At 39.9% G+C, this 23,212-nt stretch overlaps 1 protein-coding gene across 39 annotated transcripts in view; it reads left to right on the top strand.

Moving 5' to 3' along the window:
• LOC122447855 (ankyrin repeat domain-containing protein 26-like) overlaps nucleotides 1-23,212 on the top strand; it is a 933,540-nt gene that overhangs the window by 37,847 nt on the left and 872,481 nt on the right. For 36 of the 39 annotated variants that reach the window (XR_006271428.1, XR_006271430.1, XR_006271421.1 and 33 more), the window contains 9 exons: nucleotides 3,613-3,695; nucleotides 6,667-6,818; nucleotides 10,128-10,161; nucleotides 10,443-10,578; nucleotides 12,280-12,493; nucleotides 13,203-13,386; nucleotides 16,503-17,459; nucleotides 19,065-19,217; nucleotides 22,202-22,368. Coding sequence is in view for 20 of the 39 variants with exons in the window: in XM_043478546.1 (XP_043334481.1) it covers nucleotides 3,613-3,695; nucleotides 6,667-6,818; nucleotides 10,128-10,161; nucleotides 10,443-10,578; nucleotides 12,280-12,493; nucleotides 13,203-13,386; nucleotides 16,503-17,459; nucleotides 19,065-19,217; nucleotides 22,202-22,368 (2,080 nt within the window). In the remaining 19 variants the exon portion in view is untranslated. The remainder of the gene's footprint in view (nucleotides 1-3,612; nucleotides 3,696-6,666; nucleotides 6,819-10,127; nucleotides 10,162-10,442; nucleotides 10,579-12,279; nucleotides 12,494-13,202; nucleotides 13,387-16,502; nucleotides 17,460-19,064; nucleotides 19,218-22,201; nucleotides 22,369-23,212) is intronic. The other 3 variants (XM_043478558.1, XM_043478556.1, XM_043478557.1) reach the window with 1 other exon arrangement.

Below are 23,212 nucleotides of genomic sequence, written 5' to 3'. Positions count from 1 at the left end.
TTTGGATCCATCTCTTCATTCTTTCTGGAGTTATTTCTCCACTGATCTCTAGTAGTGTATTGGACACCTACTGACCTGGGGAGTTCATCTTTCAGTGTCCTATCTTTTTCCCTTTTCATACTGTTCTTGGGGTTCTCAAGGCAAGAATATTGAAGAGGTTTGCCATTCCCTTCTCCAGTGGACCATGTTTTGTCAGAATGTTCCAGCATGACCCGTCTGTCTTGGGTTGCCCTTTATGGCATGGCTCGCTCATAATTTCATTGAGTTAGACAAGGTTGTGGTCCATGTGATCAGTTTGGTTTGTTTTCTGTTATTGTGGTTTTCAGTCTGTCTGCCTTCTGATGGATAAGGATAAAAGGCTTATGGAAACTTCTTGATGGGAGAGACTGACTGAGGGGGAAACTGGGTCTGGTTCTGATGGGTGGGACCATGCTCAGTAAATCTTTCATCCAATTTTCACTTGATGGGTGGGGTTGTGTTCCCTCCCTGTTGGTTGACCTGAGGCCAAACCATGGTGGAGGTAATGCAGATAATGGCGCCTCCTTCAGCAGGTCCCACGCATGGACTGCCGCACTCAGTGCCCCTGACCCTGCAGCAGGCCACCTCCAACCCTCGCCTCCCCCGGAGACTCCTGGAAAATAACACTAAAAAACATAAAGATACAGGCACACACAATCATAATGGCTAATTCCATTAGTTATTAGCTTTCTGATATCACATATCCTGTCTGTGGAGAACTCCTGTGTGCACTCAGAACGTAATTGAGCATGGAAGTAACGTTTAGAGTTATTGTGAAAATAGTTTTGACCTCTTGGACCCCCTGGCCGAGTGGGTCTGTGGACTTCAGGAATTCTCAGGGCACACTACAGAACCACCACTTTAAACCATTGGCATGACTGGATGTGAAATGATAAAGGGGCCCTTGTGTTGACACGGGGTTTAAAGTTTCACTTTTACATTTCTTGCTTGTTTCTTTCATTTCTCCGAAAAAATTTAGACCTGACAGTTCCTAGACAGTTCCACGTCTAATAATGTGTTGTCCATAAATATGAATTAATTTAGCACCTTTAATCAGTCATACGGTCAGGGCTATGGTAAAAAATCACCCACTGTTTGTTTTTTCACTCCTGTACTTTTTTCTTTTCTATCCTCACCTTTGCATTTACAGAGGATTCTCAGTTATCTCCTAGAATAGTGACTACAAGTTCTAAACTCAACGTGTTTGTCTTTTTTTCCTTTTAATCTATACAACTGAGTCGTTTGTTCTTGTTTCTCTGTGAGCTTAGTAGGCCCAGGAAAAACAAATTCAAATAAAATGCCTCCAGAAGTCCCTTCAACACTGGACGATGTGAGACAGGAAAAATATAAAATAGAAGCCACTTCAGTCAGTTCATGTTGATCATTTTCTTCTCAGTCAATATGTTTTATAAAATAACGAGCAGAACCTACTCCTTCAGGGTCCCTGGATTTGTACACTTATTGGTTTCTTAAAGATTTATTTTATACTGTACCTTGAAGTTTTATATCCTAAATATTTCTGTAAACACTTCCCTCAATTCAGGCCTGCATCACCTTTTTATTCCCAGTTAATGCCATCAGATTCGTCTTCCTCCGGTCATTCATATGCCCTTCAGATTCATCCGTCCCGTGGTGTTTAGAGTCACCAATCTCAAAAGCAGACGTGACCATGAGGCACTCTGAGTCACATTAATGTCTAGACCTTGTAAAGCGCCATTGATGCTTTCATAATCTGACTTCTGCTTGACCCTCCATCTCTAGCCCTTTCTGCCCTTTGTTCTAGAATTCTGAACTGCTGTTGATGTCCTCGTCACTTGTCCCTGTTGTTCAGTCGCTCAGTTGTGTCTGATTCTATGCGATCCCATGGACTGCAACACACCAGGCTTCCCTGTCCTTTACCATCTCCCAGCGCTTGCTCAACTCACGTTCATGGAGTCAGTGATGCCATCCAACCATCTCATCCTCTGTCATTTCCTTCTCCTCCCAACTTCAATTTCCCAACATCAGGGTCTTTTCTAATGAGCCAGCTCTTCAAATCCCGTGGCCAAAGTACTGGAGCTTCAGCACCAGTGCCAGTCCTTCCAATGAATGTTCAGACCTGATTTTGTTTAGGATTGACTGGTTGGATCTCCTTGCAGTCCACAGGACTCTCAAGAGTCTTTTCCAACACCACAGTTGAAAAGCATCCATTCTTCGGTGCTCAGTCTTCTTTTTGGTCCAACTCTCACATCCATACATGACTATTGGAAAAGCCTTAGCTTTGTCTAGACAGACCTTTGTTGGCAAAGTAATGTCTCTGCTTTTTAATATGCTAAGTTTGTCATCTCTTTTCTTCCACGGAACAGGCGTCCTTTAATTTCATGACTGCAGTCACCATCTGCACTGATTTTGGAGCCCAAGAAAATAAAGTCTGTCTCTGTTCCCATTCTTTCCCCATCTCTTTGCCAGAAAGTGATGGGACCGGATGCCATGGTCTTCATCAGTCCTGGTCCCTTTACTTTGGACAAATCTCTGCCCTGTAGGGGGTGTGCTTTTCCCCCCGTCTTGCTACAGCCTTAAATGCTCTCCCTCTTCTGCCCTTTGTTCCCGTGACCTGTGTAAGTCTGTGCTCAGGCATTATCTCTAGAAAAGCCATCCCTGGCACTTTTTTCTACATTTTTCATTAAACTCCAGGGTCTAGTACTGAGCAGAAACCCGAGAAACAATTAGTGAATAAGAGACACTGGGACTCTTTATCATCCTAGAGGGGTGGGATGGGAGGGGGAGATTAGAAGGAGATTCAAAAGGGGAGATATATGTATACCTATGGCTGATTCATGTTGAGGTTTGACAGAAAACAACAAAATTCTGTAGAGCAGTTATCCTTCAATAAAAAAATAAATTAAAAAAAACACAACAACGCTGTATATAAGAGCTTATCCTCTGCAGTCTAGGAGCCAAGAGGATAGACATGTGAAGAAATAATTTACAGTTCAGATTTATATCTATCACTAGGAAAATCTAGAAAGATACACCAGAAAAATCTTTAAAGTGCTAAGGTAGCTACAAGGAAAGACATACCTCTTTATCAGGGGAAAGATGGTAGTAATCAAAGACAACTTTACAAAGCAGGTTGAGCCTTAAAAGATGAAAAGTTATTTGTCAGAAGAGTAGAGGGAAGCATTTCAGACGAAGGAACTGATAAAAGCTAAAAAGTAAGAAGAATTTTGTAAACCATGAAAAATGTTGCAGTTGATGCTTGGCATATTGTTAAAAAGGTCCTGTTATGAAGTAGAGAAGAGAAGATGTGGTGACTTTATATGTCTGTCCTGTATTTTGTTTGGTTTCTGATTGTTTTGTTCACTGATGTTTGGATCAATCTGTGACTGAATCTCTGAGTTGTTTGTGTGCCTATAATCTGGTGACATCTGGTATTTCCCGTATGGTTTGTTGAAGTTTTTAGGTCACTGAAAGTAGTTCTTAAAGAAGTAAATATTCAGCTGAAGGTTAAGATTGATTTAATCTGTCATTTGATACAATGTCTTAGATCTGTGTTTTAAATGAGGATTATGTCTTTTATCTAACCATTCTAAGTAATTTTAACTACACATGCAGATCTGTCAAGAGAACTAGACTTGGAAATGATAACAAAGGAAGAACAAGATAAACTTGATGAAGATGAAAATAACCATTCACAGGTATGTAAAACTGTAAATTTCCATTTCTGGTGTAGTACTGTATGAGAAAATGTGTATCAAACAAGGCAAATTAGAATGGAAAGAGAAGTTAAAACCCATCACAAATGAGTTAAAGCGGAAGTTCAGTGACATTTTGTGAGGAATACCAAATTACGGTTTGTCCTGAGGAATATCCACTATGTGATAACCCTAAAGAAGGAGCAAACCCAAAGGAAATATCTCCTAATCTCACAAATAATATAAGTGATTGTGAGGAAAAAGATGCATTTGGAGTATCTGTCTCTCTAGTACTCCAAGCATTTCCTGAACAAAAAGAACCCAGTCTCCAAAATGTTTTTCTGTGGTCCATAAACTCTGGGTCCCTTGGAAAGACTTGTCAGTCATCTTCAAGGCTTTGTTTCCCTGAAAACAAAGTAGACTTTGAAAATTATCACCTAGACATTGAACATGTGTTTATGAAAATTGAGGAGAGTTTTTATAATGATACAGCAAATAAAAAAGTAGGGGAGCTGGTAGTTACATTCGAAGTGAAAGACCAAGAGATTGATATGCGAATGTCACAAAATATGAGGCAAGATCCCACTAATCAGAAATTAGACATGGGACAGGCATGTCATTCTAGTCTGTGGCTTGTCTACTATGGTAAAATGAAACATGTAATTCAAATAAAAGTTCACGTTCCCCTTGCTGTTGTTAAAATACTGATCTGAAAAATAAAGCAATACAGGACTGGTTCCAGAAGCCACTGCATGCAGATAATTGCAGTGCTAGTGACAATAAAAGCATGGAACCCGAGTTAGAAAATGAGAATTCTTCTCCACCTAATAGTCACAACGCATCTGAAGTGTATGTAAATAAAGAAATAGAGAAGAATATGCAGAGGTTGAAGAATGAAATAGACATGTTACAAGTAGAGTTGCTGGCTCTGGAAAAAGAGAAAATTCAACTTCCAAAAGAGGTGGAGGTTCATTTTCTCTTGCTTTGGTTTTTCTCTTTCTTGATGATGTGGTCCATTTTGGTTTTCCACTTATGAATAAAGCAGGGTCATTCAAAGAGGTAATTGTGTAGAAATTGATTATTATCTCAATAATAGGAATTCAGGAAATTATTTTCATGGCTTTTGTCCTTCCATCAATTCTAGTATCTAATTCTTCTCTGTCAGTCTTTCATATGGACTGGGAAACTCATTTAGCTATGTACCATGTGGTCTTCTGAGCCAGAATAAGCACCAAGGAAATTGCTTAAGACGTATAATCAGCTAGGGTTTTGCGGTGTTTTTCCCCTTTAACTCTGTTGGGTTAAATATAAGCTGTATTTCCATAGAATGGGAAGAAAGCACTTACTGAGAGATGGGACATGAACACGTGTTCCCTGTACGCTCTTCACTGTGGTTCAGCAAGTGTGACCTTTTCTGCTTTCTGCAGTCGCTGTGCACTTAGATTTCCAGCACGGCTGCTTCAGGGTCTTTTTAACAACAAATACGTGTGCTCCCACCTGTGCTTTAATCACTCTCTCAGATGTTTCTTTTGAGACAGATCTTTCCAGTATGTTGTATTCTAAAATGTGGAAAGTTTTGACATGTGTGATTTTCTTACATAGATAGTGTGTGTGTGTGTGTGTGTGTGTGTGTGTGTGTGTGAGAAAGTTGCTCAGTCGTGTCCAGCTCTTTGTGAACCCTTGGACTGTAGCCTGCCAGGCTCCTCTGTCCATGGAATCCCCCAGGCCAGAAAGAAAACCAGAGTGGGTAGCTGTTCCCATCCTGGGGATCTTCCTAACCCAGGGATGGAACCCAGGTCTCCCACATTGAAGGTGGATTCATTTGAGCCACCAGGAAAGCCCATAGGTACTATAAACCCTGAGCAGAAAAGAAAAAAAAAAAATTAAGTGTTTATCTACAAAGGAGAAGACTGAGTTTTGAGATGCTGTGAGATTTTTCTTTCTTCAGTAATAGGTTTTTTAAAAATGTTTGTTTGCTCTTTTGTGTAAGAGGTGCTTTGACTGAGTTTGAACAACACACAGAAAAACAAAACAAAACAAAAAAACAAAAAAAACTCCAAGTATTCTCTTGTAAAAAAAAAAAAAAAGGAGATGAACCCTACCCCCAGCTAAGGCATTGAGTTACTGTGCCAATGTCACACTTTTTACTTTCTGATTAATCTGATGAACTCATTTGGTAATATATCACATTCAATGTTCCAGAACTGTATCATCTCTTTTGGTGCCATAAAATGCTAGGGAGTGCCAGTTTAGGGGCCTTACACAAAACCTTGAACATTTTTTTATCTTATTGCTGTTTTTGGTCAATAATGGGGCAATACTAGGTAATTATTTCTATACCCTCTAGCTGTAAGGTTTGGTGGTTATTGAATGTGGAATTGGGAAGCATTACTTATATTGCAGAATTCCACACTCACTAACAACTCCTCAGTTTCATTCTGCTCCTTGTGTTTTGGTAAACTCTGGTTCATTTAATTTACTGAACACCATCACTTTTTTGCTATCTCCTGGATCCAAGTGAAAAAAGAATTGTAAAAGGCAGAGGGGAAAGAATAGCTTTAGTGCAGAGAGAAGAATGTTTCCTTTCTGAGGTGCGAAGGTGTCACTTCCTCTACATCTGGCTGTTTAATGGAAAATGCAGGTGGTAAAGACCAAAGAGGACGGATTTTGTGTCTTTGTCTTTTTATTTCTCTGTCGCTGCCAGTCAGGTGGGGAAGACTGAATATGAATAATTGCATCTTACTAAGAAAGCCGTTTTTGAAACTTTGGGGATTTTGTTTCTTTTCCTCAAATAGAAAGGAGCAGATTTTACAAAACTTTCAGTGACTTGTATGTGATAAAATTAAAATGAACACAAAAATATTTTTACCACTTAAATTCGGGGTGAACACTTGAGTCAAATAATAAAATTGAAAACAAGGATCTTTCTAATAAATACATAGCAATTATTCTTAGTGTCAAACTTTCATTAAAGGTTGAAGAAGAAAAGAAGCACAAAAGTAGTGAAGTGGAAGTATCAGACAATGTATGCGATGCTGCTAATGAGAAGGGATTGATTGAGCAGAGAAGGAGTGGAGGAAACAGCAATCAGGAGTTTCCTGCTATGCAGAATGAAGATTCTTATAGGTAAGCCTATATCAATATTTAACAGCAGGTCACTTATTTTCCTGTAAAATAATTTCTAACTTGAGCTAATGTTTGTGATTTACAAATTTTACATTTTACTAGGGATATAATTATTTTGAATACGCTTATCCTTTAGCCTTAATACTAGTTACTTTGTTAACATGCCACCGTGTTACATATTAGAGTATTCTGGATTTGACTGCATACTTGCCTTAACCAGTGTGTTGTATATTTAAATGTATTTTATGTCACTAATGAACATCCTTTCATTTCAGTTTGAGGACTTCTTTCAGCATTTCTTATGAGGCGAGACTAGTGGTGATGAACTCCATCAGGTTTGCTTTGTCTGGGAGAGTTTTTATTTCTCCTTCACTTCTGAAAGACAGCTTTTCTGGATCGAGTCCTCTCGGTTGGCAGGTTTTCCTCCTAGCACTCTGAGTCTGTCCATGGATGGAGGCCAAACTGCTGTTGGTGGCGGGAGAGCCAATGAGGCATCGGTCTTTCAGCCATGCTGCTGCTGTCACCGCATCGTGCGGGTGGTTTAAAAGTAAACTCTCCTCCCCTGGCCCAATATTTCCCTGATTTCTTCTTTCATGGTATATGTGCCTCATGACATTTGAAATACTGCCTGAATGAAGTGTTACTTTTTCTGTGAATTCTCTTTTTATTTCTGGCTGCGCTGGGTCCTTGCCGCTGCAGTGCTTGGGCTTCAGTGTGGTGGCTTCTCTTGATGCTGAGCGTGGGCTCTAGGGTGCTGGCTTCAGTCGCTGTGGAGCACAGTTTAGTTGCACCATGGCATGTGGGATCTCCCCTGACCAGGAATCGAACCGCTGACCCCTTTATTGGTAGCACTGGACCACCAGGGAAGTCCCTAAGTTCACCATTATTATATTTAGTAGCAAAATAAAAAATATAGTGTAAATCTACTTGTGACTCCCATGTGTAAGAGTCAAGGTGCTTAGCCAGTGGATTCCATCCGGGTTTCCAGTGTAGCCCTTGAGGTTCTTCTCAGTGTCTTTCCAGATGCATCTCTCTACTTCCTTCCATGTATTCTGTGCTCTTCCTTCCAGATGCCCTGTGCCTGATGTTTGTGCTCACATGCAAATCTCCAAGTGGAATGATTTTCTCCCTTTTCTGTTTCTCATGACCTCCTCTCTTCACTTCTTCTGCAAATCCTTCCTTGTTTCACTTATCACTTTCATATGTCAACTTTTATATATCATATTGTATCATAAACGTATCTGTGTTTGAAGGAAGAATGTGTTTTCTTGCATATGGTTAGTACTTCATAACTATTCTGTGAATTAATCAATGACTTAAGATGGGTAAGAGTTGGAATTTTATAAGAATTGGTTTTTATTCTTTATCAGTTGAATTATTGGAAAACACTGGCTTTTTTGTGGACTTTTTAAAGTAGCGATCCTGGTGTGCACAGGAAGGACGTAAAGAAAAAGAACAATGGCAAATGGACACCAGGAGGATGTGTGATTGCACCCATATTTGAAAAGACCGATTCGCTGACCGGTGGTCTGCTGCACGTGAATGATGCCAGCGTTTTGAGGGAAGTGGCTCAGAGTGATGACAGGTGCCTTCTCCAGATTACTCGTTTGTAGGGGAGGAAGTATTAGCACTGAGTTCTTCTGGAAATAGAGCAGCATTCTACAGTGCTCAGGCCAAGACAAGAGGTTGCTCACCTCTAGTGACGGACACTGCCGAAAGGTCACGGTGAGGACAGTGCCTCTGGCCGGACGTCATTTCAGTAAATAGCCCCCTTGGAAGCTGGACTGTAGGGACTACACGTAAACGTTCCGTAGGGAATGTTATTGGGACAGGCAGTGAAGAACTGGATGGTAACTGAAGAGGGATTGGAGTTCACAGGTGTTTCTTGTTTTATGTTAAGAAGGGAGCTTTTAGAGTGTGTATGCTATTGGAAATGAGCCAGCAGAGGACGTGTTTATTTAGTTTAGTCTTGTTTGCATTTCCAACCCTAGAAAGCTTATTAATTGTATGGCATTATCTTTAAAGTATTATAGTAACCTAATTGTACATAATACTCCTGTTCATGTATAGTTTTATGGTAAGGGCTTGTTCATTGGTTCTGAAGTGTAAAATTCCTGTGTAATGGACTATGCAGATGATTGCTTAAGTTAATTGTATCATATATAGATTTTCAAAAATTACATAATTGTGAATTTACAAACACTTAGGCTATACTGAATAGGATATGGTCATTCCTTGATGATTCTAGTTGATAGTGACATGGTGAGTAGCTATGATTTTGTAAGGTGCTCTGAAACATCACATCATATTAACCTTCATAGTTGTTTATAGATTCCAGGGAAAAGGGGAAGATTTTGTTTCTATTTATAGAAAAACATTATTGGCAGTCTTTCAGAAATTATTCCTTTTGGATGATAAAGATCTAAATGACAGAAACCGTGCTTCCTGTACTAAGAGTGTTGTTAACACATACTGTGTGCTCAATACACGTACGTCAGATGCGGGAAGAAGGAGCAGAATGGTTGAATGCATGCCTGTTGATGAATTTCTTTACAAAAAAACAAAACCTCATGGACAGTAGATTTCCAGTCTTGCCTACCTCTGAAGTCTTTTTAATTTTTGAGAAATATGTTTTAAGATTCAGAAATCATTTTTTATAGCTATAGCTAGACCTGACATAGTACTATAGATTCATTTGCTATCATATTACTTCAAAGGCTTTTCAGTCTTACTTTCTCAGCACATTTAGGAAGAGCAGTGTTGACGCCGACTCCCTGGTTGAATTCTGGGAGGTTGGTGACGTGCTGAGGGACATGGGCACGTCCCGCAGCCTCTGTGTGTGCCCATCTCCCAGAAGGACTGTGAGGCCTGAATGCCTGCAAGACACGTCAGATGCTTCTAACAATGCATGGATGATGCATAGGATGTCCTCAAAAAGCTAGTATCTTGGTCATTCAAATGGGTTTCTTTCTTAGAAGGACTGGAAGAATACCTCCCAGACAGGTCACATTGCCATAAAAGTTAGTTCTTATTGAAAAGAACAGGTACAAAAAACACTGGTATACTGTTTCCTATCACACAACGCAAGTAACTTTATGTTTTTCCTTTTCCTTGGATCTAACTTTAATACTTTATTGATATTACTGATATATTTTCTGTGTCCTTTAATGCTGCTCTTATTTATTTCTGCATCCTTTATAGACAATTACTTGCCAATGCAAAGAGTTTATATAAAACAGAAAAGTTTAGGTATTGTTTGTATTTTTGAATATTTACTATTAACCTGAAAAGAATCATTTGTTCTTTTAGGCCTGCAAGGATAACACCGCATGAAAAGAAGAAGGTATAGTAAAAAAAAAAATGAACTTTCAAGAATATTATCCTTGTTGCAAATACTTTGTAAAAGGAATAGTGGTAAAATAGAAAATCTTCCTTTGTTGTAGAGAGGTTGACATTGAACACATCATCTAGAAACACTGTTGATAAAGTTATCCTTTTGATAAAAATCTCTTCTTCTAAGAAATGTCTGTTTTTGTTTGGATACAGAGATTTGTCACCTCTGTACACTTAGTATATTTTATACGTATTTTAAGGACGTTGTGAAACAGTATTATTTACATGTAGGTCAAAGAACAAATTAATTACGTGAACGACCTGGATGACTTAACTCAGTCTTCTGAGACTGTTTCTGAGGATGACGACATGCTTTACTCTACGATTTCCACTTTGCAAGTAGAACCTCTCGACGTGGGGTGTAAAGGTAGGAGCGCAGTGTAAATGTTAACGGAAAGCCTGTCTGTGTATAGAGTAGTGATATGTGCACACTTTGTCAGTTCTGCTCTAGAGCCAGGGATATGTTACAGTGCTGGGCATCTCAGGAGTATGTTTTGCATTAAAAGGACATGAAGGTGAGTGTATCCTGTGAGCCACAGGCCTGTGATCCTCCTCACTCCCTGAACCTTCTGTTGACGCTTCTTTCCTGTGCCTTCACCCACGGTCAGGTCAGCATCATTTCCCTCCTAGTAACTGAAATCGTCTCAGGACTTCTTTCCCTGCCACTCCACCTGGCAGAACCTCAATCTGCATAGCAACTGTAATTATTGCCTATTTTTAAGCATTCAGGTCTCATCATGCGACCCCCTTGCTTCAAGCCCAACTGTTGCCTCTCTTTGCTGCTGCTTTCTGGTTAAAGGTCACAATTGTGTAGTTCCATCTGGTTTTAGTTTTTACCCTTCTTTCTACATGAATTTTAGAATCAGCTCGTCAGTTCCCTAAAATGTCTGCTGGTCTTAACGTTTTTGTTTTCCTTCCATTCAAAATACGTTGTCCTTTATCTTTTCATTACCTCTTTGATCCAAGGGTAATTTAGATTCGTGTGATTTAGTTTCCAAATATGGAGAGTTTTCCAGAGATCGTTCTGTGCTCTTGTTCCTCATGATTTGTTAGGTGCATCCAGAGGGGCCCTGGGGCTAGGGCTGATTATTTCCTGCCTTGGAGGCAAGACCTTGCTGACGACCCTGTTCATTCTGCTGGCAAGTAGTTTTTCCAGCCTGGTTCAGGAGAATATATAGAATTCCTTGGAGTGAGTGAGCACCAGGCACGGTTTCCTGTAGTCTTTTCAGATGGTTTCGCCCTGGTCTCATGTGGTTTCTCACACATGTGCACTGTTCGTTCCTCTGCTTAGTACCCAAGGGGCTCCTCCTCAGATCTCCAGGGTCGTTTTTCTGTGTTCCACTCTCTCCTCTCCATGGTTCTGACCTGCGATCTCTGCCCGCGTTGGTTTCCCCAGACTCTCAGCTTCATCACCTCCACTTGGGAAGTCTGGTGGACTCAGCTTCCATTCCTTCTCCCCTTGTGGCGGCCTGGAAATTCTCTCCAGGCAGTGAGCTGGGGCATTCCTTAGGCTAACCTCCTGTGTTTCTGGGATCATTGTCCTTCATTCCCTGAAGTCCTTTGTCATGAAATTCATTGTTTCCTGTATCTTGTCGGTGTTGTTTTTGCTTGCTGCACTGAGGAAGGCAAACCCATAGCTGTTCCCTCTGTCTTCGTTAGAAACACATGGCAGCTGGAGACTGTCCACAGGGTTGTTCCTCCTCCTCTGCTCACCACTTCCTGCTCATCCTTCGTGTCTCAGTGTGACATCTCTTTCCCAGGGAAGTCTTTCCTGGACCCAATCTGTGTCAAGTTCTGTTGTGTTATCATGGAACTGTCTCTTCTTATAGTCTCTATCTGAGCTCATAATTATTTGATTTGTCTTTCTCTTGTACTAGACTTCAAGCTAAACAAGAGCCAGGGGCATCTATTTTATCTTCAGATCTTAGAATAATGTCTTCCACTTTATAGACACTTAATATTTGTTCAGCGCCTGGATGAGTGACTGTGAAATGCACAGTTCTTTATATTAAAAAATTACTCACAGAATTTTTTGTGTGTGTCTATCTTTGTTTTCTTCGTCATGCAGATTTTGATAGCTTGTTGAAAATTCGGGATGCAATTTTTTCCTATGAAAGATTAGTAGATTTTCAAAGAAGTCACTGTGAACTACTTAGAGGAAAAATTTACAAAATGAAAAGTAAGGTTTGTGGGCTACAAAAAGAGCTGTCAGAAACCAAAGAAGTAAAATCACAGTTAGAGCATCAGAAAGTAGAGTTGGAACTAGAGCTCAGCAGCTTGAGGTACCGTACATCTCACTTTTAAAGAAATGTTTGAGTTGTTGTTTCGTATAATACTGCAGAGATGTAGGCGTGTTATAAGGGCTAACTTATCCTCTTGGATTTTACAGGAGAGAAAACATATTGTGGAGTATGAAATTCTTGGAAATAATATAGCAGGTTCTTAACAGTGAATGCTTCTAATAGCTTAATGTATATTTTTCCAAATCATCATTTTCATGACCATACAGGAGTCCACCATAATGGAATCCCTATTAGTTATTTACCAAATTGACTTTCGGTTGTTTTTCACTTTTCTGTATTCTATTTAATACTGCAAGGAACATCTTTTCTATAAATTCATTTCTGCCTTTTCAAATTATTTTCAATACATTTCTCTTTAATGATATTGTGTTATTTGGTTAAAGTATGAGAAGTTTTAAAAAGGCTTCTGATCTATATTTCTAAACTGTTCTTCAAAAAGTTTATATTACTTTACATTCCCACCCACAGATGTACGAAGTAGCCATTTTTCTCAAGACAAAAGAAAAACAAAGTTGTATGCAATTTGATTCTTAACCCTGTGTATGAAAACAGTGATCATTATTAAGTGTTTTTCATTGCATTCCCCCCATTTTTATTATTTTAAACATTGTGAAGTGGGAACAAAAGTTATTGCAGCAACAGCGAATAATCCCATGATTTTCTAAGAAGAGCTCTCTAAATTTTTCAGATTCGCCTTAAAGCAAGAAGAAGAGAAGAGAAGAAACACTAATATGTCATATGAAAAAATTAGGGAGCAGTTAAGAAGAGTAGAAGACGAACATAGTAAAGAAATTGAAATGAAACAGCAATTAGAATTCAGTCTCCGAGCACTCGAAATGGAACTGAAGACTGTGAGAAACAATTGGAATCAGGTAGAGCAATCTGTGGTAAAAACTTCAAATTTCTAAGACTATTTCTCAATATTATTTATAATGTCCCCTTTTTTGGAAAAGTACCATCTTATTTAGTGTTGTGCCATTTATTTAGTGTTACAGGAAATTTTAGGTTACTTCTTAAAAACAAAAGCAAAGAAATTCAAAATTCCCCAAGTAACAAGGCCGGAAATAAGAATTGTATAATCCTGAAATGTTGGGTGCAGTTTTTCGATCAGAGGGAGGAAGAGGTCATGTCAGTAGCTCACACAATAGTTACTGAGAAACCACAGGGTTGAGATTGGTGTAGAAACTGGAGGTTAAGCTCTTCGCTCGCCTCAGGCGACAGATCCTTCTGCCTTGAAGGACAATTGGTGAGTGAATAGGTCTAGAAGAGAAGGGGCTTGGGGAGGGAAGATCGTGCCTAATTTTACATCAAGTTACCTCTGGCCTTCAATCTGGCAGGTGGCTGAGGGTCGTGGACCCCCTCCGTCTGTGCCGTTCAGCCCTCCAGTCCACGTGCCCCATGGACAGCTCAGAGCTGGCTCCAGCTTTCCCAGCTGGGTTCTCCCTCACAGTAGAGTCCTCAAGGTCTGGTGTTCACTGGTGTCCTCCAGAGGTACAGGAATGCTCCCCATGGAATTTTTTTTCCAGCAGTTGGTAGAAACCAAACACTCTTGAAGTTGATTTTCCTTCATTCTGCAGAGTTGTCGAGTGGCATCTCAGAGCAGAGGAATTCACTCCCCAGCCGATATCCCTCTCAGACACGGACCGGGTCCCATCCCCAAGGTCCTAGCAGCAGATCTCCCACAATGAAAACCTCTCAGGGAGAGGTCGGGAAAGTCCTATTTGTAATTCACATCCATTTGTCTACAGCAGTCAAGTAGGGACATACAATGGCCTCGTTCAAGGAGAGGACTTTATTATTTCCCATAGGAATTGATCTCAAACCTTTCACGACTGTCTCGAAGGAGCCGGGAGCCTGATTGCGCTTTAGGCCAGGCAGACTGCGTGTGCTCCCCACATCGACTGCGCTACCTGACCAAGTGCCTCTGCTCTGGGGTGAGCGTGTCTGTGACTGCATGCACGTCCTCACCTCCAGTGTCTGAATCAGAGTCCGCTCCTGGCTCCACTGTCATTTCTGTAACCAGTGTCCTGTCAACAACCTTTTCACATCATTTACAGTTTCTCAGTTTGTAGATAACTGAGACATCCATTGTAGAAGCACTTTTCAACACTTAAAACAGTTGTTTCTTTAGAATAAACTTATAAAAGTGCCTTCCCTGTACCAAGGGGAAAAAAAAGCACTTGCTACTAATAATAGTTATTCTGGGTTTTGGTAGTGAATTTCCTTCCTTGATCAATCATTGGGTTACTTTATCACTTCTGATGGTAAGGAGGAAACTATAGGGAGTTCAGAGACCATATTTTGGATGTCATTCTTCTACTTGTGAGAAAATGAACACTTTGCTCTATGTAGTGTCTGATTTCAGTAGAAGGAACTTCTGAAAGCAGTGACAGATATGCCATAATGTATATTTAGTGATAGTTATTAAGTGTTTTTCATTGTATTTCCCCCATCTTACTATGTTAAACATTATGGAGAGATAATGAAATTTATCCCAGCAGCAAATCATCTCATGGTTTCTAAGAAGAGCTCTCTAAATTTTACCTTATTTACCATTAGTGTATGTGCCATGAATGGAATAGGAGGCTCATTTTGTATTTATATGTTTGTACTAGAGAAGTAACTGTGGTTTGATGTGAGAGGACTAGTAGAGTCAGAGGACCTGGCGAAAAGCCTGCAGCTTACTTATATTTTTAACTTCTCCCTTGCCAGAATCATCATAGCTAATGAGTTAATTGATGTTTGTGGAAGTACTTAGTACAGTTGTCAATAGGTGTAATTCTTGTAATTGCCTATTAAAATGTTAGAAGGTAGCATATTCTCAAGGAAAACCTTTGTACGAAATTTTATCTATTTAAATATATACAGAGTCAACACTCTTACTGTGAAGCAGCTCTATAGGAGGTACAATTGCAGTGTTTACAAAGCTAGCAAGTGGTGTTGTTTATTGAATTGTAGTTGATTTACAGTGTTGTGTCAGTTTCAGGTAACAGCACAATGATTCAGATGTATTTGTATATGTGTGTGTATATTACATAAATGGGGCTTCCCTGCTGGCTCAGACTGTAAAGAATCTGCCTGCAATGCAGGACACCTGGGTTCAATCCTTGGGTTGGGAAGATCCCCTGGAGAAGGAAATGGCTACCCACTCCAGTATTCTTGCGTGGGAAATGCCGTGGACAGAGGAGCCTGGCGGGCTACAGTCCATGAGGTCGCAAAGAGTCAGACATGCGTGAGTGACTAACACACATACACACTCACACACACACTCACACGTACACACATATTCCTTTTCAGATTCTTCTTGCAGAATATTAAGTGTAGTTTCTTATATTGTACAGTAGATCTTTGTTGTTATTTTATATCTACTAGTGTGTATATGTTAATCCCAACCTCCTAATTTATCCCTTCCCCTACCTCCCCGTTCCCCTGTGGTGACCCTAAGTTTGTTTTCTGTGTCTTTGTGTTTTGTGAATAAGTTCATTTTAGATTCCACATATAAGCAGTATGATATAATACTTGTCTTTGTCTGACTTACTTCACTTAGGGTGATAATGTCTAGGTCCATCCCTGTTGCTGCAAAGCATTATTTCATTCTTTTTAATGAGTTAGTAACTTTCCATTGTATAAATATTCCACATCAGATGCAATCTTTAAGTGCAGTCAGATCTATAAATCTTTTATTTTAAGCCTTCTGGGTTTATTGTAGTTCAGAGAAAAGCCTCTTCAGGGCTGAGCTTCTTGAAAAGTCTCTTAGGATTTTTTTTCTTTTTTTTTACTTTCATGGATTCATTGTCTTCAATTAAAGTTTTGAACGTCTGAACACTTCTGCTTTTATAAAATCTGAGGTTTGTATCGAACCTTATTTTTTCCAGTTGGAGACACACTTTTCAGTGTATAAACAGACAGGATAATCTTTCATTTCAGAGGAAATCATGAAATATTACTTTATTGTGTACTAGCTAAAAATCTCCTTTGTTTCACTTAGGCTTCTGCTGGTCATGAAGAAGCAAAAGACCTGTTGCGCAAAAACCACATTCTGCAGGAAGAAATTGCCAGCCTAAGACTGGAAATAGATGCAGTGAAAAGTCAGAACCTGGAAAAGGAAAGGAACTATTTTGAGGACATTGAAATTGTCAAAGCAAAGAGTGATGATGCTCAAAAGGTGGTAAAACTGACTGAGGAAATGTTAACAAAGACTATATCCCAGGATACAGGCCAGCCTAATGTTCTGGCAGCTGCGAATATGATGCTAAAGTCTAAGCTGGAGAACAAAAAAGAAAGCAAACAAAGACTGGAAACAGAAGTGAAATCCTACCGTTCTAAACTGGCTGCTGCCTCACACGATCCTGATCGAGGTCAGACATCACCAAGAGACCTGGAACTTGCCTTCCAGAGAGCAAAAGACGAGTGGTTATGCTTGCAGGACAAAATGGAGTCTGATGTGGCGAACCTAAAAGATAACAGCAAGGCGCTTTCCCAGCAACTGTCTACAGTGGAGCATAAATTCAATAAGCTAAAAATCAAGCTGCAGCGCACAAGAGATGATCTTAGAGAAAAGACCTTGACATTAGAACGTGTCCAGAGAGACCTTCACCAAGCCGAGTGTCAAAAGCAGGAAGCTGAACACATGTATCGGAACGAACAAGGCAAAGTGAATGAATACCTTGGAAAGCAGGAATCCTTAGAGGAGAGATTATCTCAACTCCAGAGTGAAAACATGTTGCTCCGACAGCAACTGGATGATGTGCAAAACAAAGCCGGCAGTAAAGAGAAGACAGTCATTGGCATCCAAGACCAATTTCAGCAGATCGTCAGAAAACTCCACGCTGAAAGTGAGAAACAAGGTCTGATGCTAGAAGAAAGAAACAAGGAGTTAATCAGCGAACGGAATCATTTAAAAGAGAGACTGTGTCAGTACGAAAATAAGAAAGCAGAAAGAGAAGTAAGTATCCAGAAGGAGAAATAAGTCTCAGATTTCCTGAAAGAAAATACAAAGTTTTGAATTTGACTAGATTCTGGCTAAATGTTGAATCTAGTTGACTATAAAAAAATACACAGGCTGTGAATCTATGGTCTCTAATCCAGGCTAAAAGCACACCTTGTATCCAGCAAATAAAAATTAGACCCGAGAAATGCTTTATTTTGACTCGAGACATCGTGTCTTATGAAATACTAAGAGATTCAGTTCTAGATTGTTTATATAGACAGATATTAGTAATTTACTCTTTTACTTGTAAGGTACTAATTTTAATTTTTATGTTACCACATGTCCGTATCATGATGAAGCATGCTCAAACCTAAATGAACATTTTGAAATTAAGCTTCAGTTACATGGATTACCTTGACAGTCAATTGCAGGTTTCCCAGAGGCCATGTCATACTTTGGCTTCAGCAGCTTGTCATAACTTTGTGTCATATTTGTTGGTATAGTTTTATTTTTATTCATGTCAATTTGAAAGATGTCAATATGGGAAACATTTTAGCCTTGATCATTTATTCTTAAAGCCTCTCAACTCTTTAAATGCATCTACTTATCATTAAAACATAACTTGGGACTCAAGTGGTGAGCTTTAGCAAAATTCTTCTTGATTTAATCTTCCCACTGTTATTTAGGGTTTACCTAGAATATTTTTACAACAATTTGCTCGTAATTCTCATTTTCAGTATCGGTTACTACCATTTAGATACAAGCGTGTCCACTAGAAATGAAGCGTGGCAGGACTTGAGAGCAGCAGGAATGGAGGGAGTCAGGGAGCGGGCGGTGGGGGCCGCGGCCCAGAGGCAGGTGGAGGCCAGGCTGTCGAGGCTCCCTGAGGGCCATGGGAGCAACCTCATTTGCAGATTGTATTTTTCTTCTGTGTTGGAGTGTAGTTGGTTTATACTTCTGCGTCAGTTTCGGGTGCCCAGCGTGGTGGTGCAGTCACACACGTATCCGTTCTCTCCCAGGTCCTCTCCCAGGCAGGTGACTGCAGGGCACTGAGCAGAGCCCCCGTGCTCCGCAGGGGCGCCTGGTGGTCAGCCACGGGCAGAGGCGGGGGGCAGGGGGAGAGGAGGAGTCTGGGATTAACATAGACACACACCAGATATCAGACAGATAAGCCCCAAGGGAATGGCCTCATTTTACTGCTGGGATAGGAATCTGTTGGAAAGATCTGAGCACTGGTTGGAATATGTGAAGATGTCTGAAGTTAATCAAAGCCTCTAATAAAGAAAGAGGGAAAATGTTCCACAGGGTGGAATTTACCACCACTTGTTGCACATTCACACCCATTTCTTTCTGGTTGCGAAGTGGTGAAGCTCTGCAGATATATCGGGAGGGGCAGGGCATGGACAGCGGGTCTGCATCTTTTGTCTGAGTGACTTAATATCAGGAAGACCGGAGGGTGGCCCCTTCTGTGTCTGTAATCAGATTCAGTGAGGAGGCAAAAGAAGGTGAGTTGCTGTGTGTGGTGATAGTTTTCGAAGTCAATATGTTGGCGTTATCTATTATTAGCTCAACGTCATAGTAAAGTGATTTGATAAACTCAGTGACAGAGCATCTTATTAGGCAGATGTGAGACAACTTCGGCAAGAACTGGCTGACACCGTAAAAAAGCAGTCTATGTCAGAGGCTTCACTGGAAGTCATGTCACGCTATTGTGCTAACTTAGATGATGAGACACAGGATTTAAAGAACAACTTCCGTCAACTCACAAGTCAGGTATGTATGAAATTGAACGTGTCAACAGTTAATATGTAGGATGAAGTGTTTTAGGACATTCATTTTCATGGTCAGCTTTCTTTTGTGTTTTTGTTAAAAGTAATTTACTACGATTTTCTTATCTTTATAATGCACTCGTTTCTTAAACTCTGACTTTCATTCTGCCATTTGCAGTATATATTTTTTCTTCTATTATTTACCCGTAGGCAAGTTGAGAACTGTGCCTCTTTGTTCACACAAGTTGAGAGACTTTGTTTTCTTTGAAACAATACTTTTTTTTAGTGATAGCTGTATTACATGATGAGGCAAGCCAGATCAAATCAGAGGATAATGTTTAATGGAAGTTTCCAGTAAATTGTCATTTCTCACCTTCCCTTTTGTGACTGGCTGTAGAGTTCTGTATATATTGGTTTCATGGATTTCAGAATAACTTGTGCAGAAAGGGTATTATAAAACCAGGTGAAGTATAGGCATTGCCTTCTTTCCTTTTCCTTTTAAGTATATTGTAAAAGCATGGAGGTAGTCAGATGTTGTATAGTATGTACATACAAACTAGAGAATTAAGAAGATTATCTACATCCTGCCATTGGATTTTTTTAAAAAGCTATTGAGATATAATTCACATATCATAGAATTCACATATCATACACTCAACATGTGTAGTTCAGTATCTCTTAGTCTAGAGACATGTCACCTGTGACCACAGTCACTTTTAGAGCCTTTCCATCACCCCCCAAAAGAAACCCTGCATCCCTTAGCCACTACCCGTGGCCTTCCATTCCTCAGCCCCAGGCAACCCCCAGTCTAATATCTGTCTCTGTAGACATGCTTGTTCTGGGTATTTTGTATAAGTGGAATCATACAGTATGTACTCCTTTGGGATTAGCTTTTCTCATTTGACGTCCTGTTTTCGAGGTTCATCCGTGTGATTGCACGTATCAGTTCTTCTGTTTGTTGTCGATCAATCAGTAGTACGTGGCTAAGCCATTTATCCATTCAACAGTTGATGGAGCTTTGGATTGTTTCCGCTTTGGGGCTGCTGTGAACATTGACATGTTTCTGTGTACGTGTTTTTATATCCCTGTGGCTGGATTTTATCCTCAGGGTTAACTGACTGATTTCACCTTTCTTGGCCCATGCTCAGGCTATCCTTTCTATCTTTATAGTTTCCTTTCCTCTTGACTAGTCCTCTATGATTTGAGACCTAGTGCTCAGTCACTCTTCCTTCATGGAGCTTTCTTTAATGTCAACCTCGCATGGAGCCTTTTCACTTCAGCCATTTTTATCTAGTCTCTGAGGAAGAGTTTAGCCCCTAATTTTACACTGTTGCCATTTTTCCCATGAGGGGGAATCTTGTCTAAGTTTGCACTGGTGTAACAGGGAATATTTTTTGATATGCACAGCACGTGTCTTGCATAAATGGACAGTAACAAAGGATTACAAGAATGAGGCATTTTGTTGTTGTTGCTGTTCAGAAAAATGTATGGATCATCTCTGTAAACTGTTAGGAGATGGGATTTCTTTAACTTTGTGAATCATTTCTCTTTGGACTGCAATTCGAATTAGCAAAAAGTCTTTGTAGTTCAGGGAAAGTCTTATGGAATAGAATCTGTATTTATAAGATTTATTAGTTTAGAGTCTTATTCTCACAGACTTCTTTTGGGAAGCATTTATTAACTTAGCCCTAGATAACTAAATATAGTATCCCTCAAACTACTTTAAAACTCTGGGACATTAAGACGGGGGAGGGATTAAGAGACATTCTACTAAGAGGGGACTTGTAGTCATTTTTTGGAGGCAAGATAGAAAAATATTATTGTAGAACAATAAAAGAGTATGAAATCAATTGCAAACGTTGTGTGACAAAGATGCCAGTGAAGAACATATTTTGTGACTCTTGATGATGTGAATATCTTTCTTGATTCTCTGATTAATCCCTGGTCCTACATTCTACAATACAGATAGCATCGTTTTAATTTGGTCCTGGGTTTGAGTTGGGCTGTGCTCAGTCCACATTCCTCATTACCAAACAGTATCGTTTTCTTCTTGAAGACTGATGATTTTCCAGCAGAGATGGAAACTGAATCTTCAAAATGTCTGCACCTGGATGCAGAAAAATCAAGTGTTTCAATAGGAGTTTTTATCTATGAAACTAATGCAAAAGAAATGTGAAAAAAAAAAAAAAAACTAGAGAGAAAAAAAAAAGTTGGAGCAAGATGTAGTGACCCTCAAAAGTCATATAGAAATGACTGTGATAGAACACAGTCAAGTAGAGCAGTATCAATGGGAGACTGAAGACAGAGCGAGACAGGATCTAGTAGAGAAATGAAAGGAAGTCAACCTATTTTTGCAGGTTAATTTGTTGATCTGTCATGTGCTTGAATTCACTTTCACTGGACATTACGTTTTGGATGTATACAGCTTGTGTGTTTCCTCTGCCTCCCTTAGAGCAGTATATTTTGTATATTTCTGGAAGGATGGGGGACAGTTGTTTTCCCTTTAAATATTTCCGTTTCCCTCACAGTTATCGCTAAATTGACCTATCAGAATGATTCTCACTAGAGAATCCTCTTACTTATAAGACCAGTTGGTATAAAATAAGACCATTAGGAAGAAAAGAAAATACTGTGGTTTAGAACCAGTGCCATCCTCTTGAATTATTCTTATGCTGTCTGGTTCAATTTTTAAAATGTTATGTTGATCCTCTTCTTTGAATTATCAGATTGTATAAGTACTACTATTACAGTCATTCCACTTTCACTTTATAATTCAGATTTAATTCACTTCACATTAATGATAATTGTTTTAAACTTCTGCTCTTCTTTTTTTTCACCTTTAATCAAGAGAGTAATCACTCTCTGAATCAATGACTCAACACAGAGAGTAATCACTCTCTGAATCAATGACTCAACACGAAAGGAAACAAATATAATTTTTCAGGTTATACTTATTTTAAAGATGTTATCTTTTTCAATTTGCCTTAGAGACAGGCAGAATCTCAACAGGTGGAACTCAGAATTAAAGACTTGGAATCTGAACTCTCTAAGATGAAAACTTTGCAAGAAGATAATAAAGCAGAGTTTGAAACATATAAGCATCTCTACCTAGTAGAATTTGAAGTTAGAAAGTCATTGCAAGATGAACTAGACAAGTAAGTCCAAACACAGAATCACAGAAAATAAATTTATTTCCTTAATTTGTCTCTAAAGCCTAACTTTTATAGAGCGCGGTGCCTCAGATTAGTCGGAAGTGAAAGCTGACTAGATAGTCACTGCGAAGGGGGCGCCTTAGGACAGACTAATTTAGTACTGTATCAAGTGTTTCCACACTGTGTAGAGGCATGCTTGTGAAAGAGGAGGAAATTAAAGCAGAGGTGAAAGACAGGGTAATTCACATGGTGACCTGACTGAGGAGTTAGTTGTATGGAGGCTGGAAAGGGCAGATCCCACCTGCAGTGCCGAGTCCTGGCTTCCCCGCCTCTGAAAGCAGAGCACTCCTAGGACGCCTTTCATAAGCCCAGAGAGCATACAGCAAAGGAGCAGGGACCCGAGGACACGTTCTGCTAGTCGATGCCCCAAATAAGTATACACAAGGGAAGCACAGGTGCTCCCAGAGAGGGTTCAGGGCTGTGGGACTTGATGCTGAGATGTGGGGTGTGGCTTCCGGGGAAGGAGCTCAGTGGGGCCAGTCTCCCTGCATGGGGAGCGCCATGCCTCTCCCTCTAAAACGTACACTGAACGCTGTTTAGAGTTTTGGCATTTTAAATGAGACCAAAATTTGTCTTTGGATCTTTATTTATTTACTTATTTATTTATTTATTTTGACCCATCAAAAAGAGGTGCTGACATAGGGCCTTCGTAGAAGTGCAGTAAAGTAAGGTGAACTTTGGAAAAGCAGGGGGTACTTGTCATTGTTCCTGGGGCTGTTTTAGCTCTCTTCAGTCTCACCCACTGACTTTCTCATCCTCCCCTTGGGATTGTGGCTTGAGGTGATTC

The sequence above is a fragment of the Cervus canadensis genome, chromosome 10, assembly GCF_019320065.1.
Source record: "Cervus canadensis isolate Bull #8, Minnesota chromosome 10, ASM1932006v1, whole genome shotgun sequence".
Taxonomy (NCBI): domain Eukaryota; kingdom Metazoa; phylum Chordata; class Mammalia; order Artiodactyla; family Cervidae; genus Cervus; species Cervus canadensis.
Note: the sequence above shows the minus strand (reverse complement) of the source record. Positions and strands in the feature narration are given on the sequence as shown.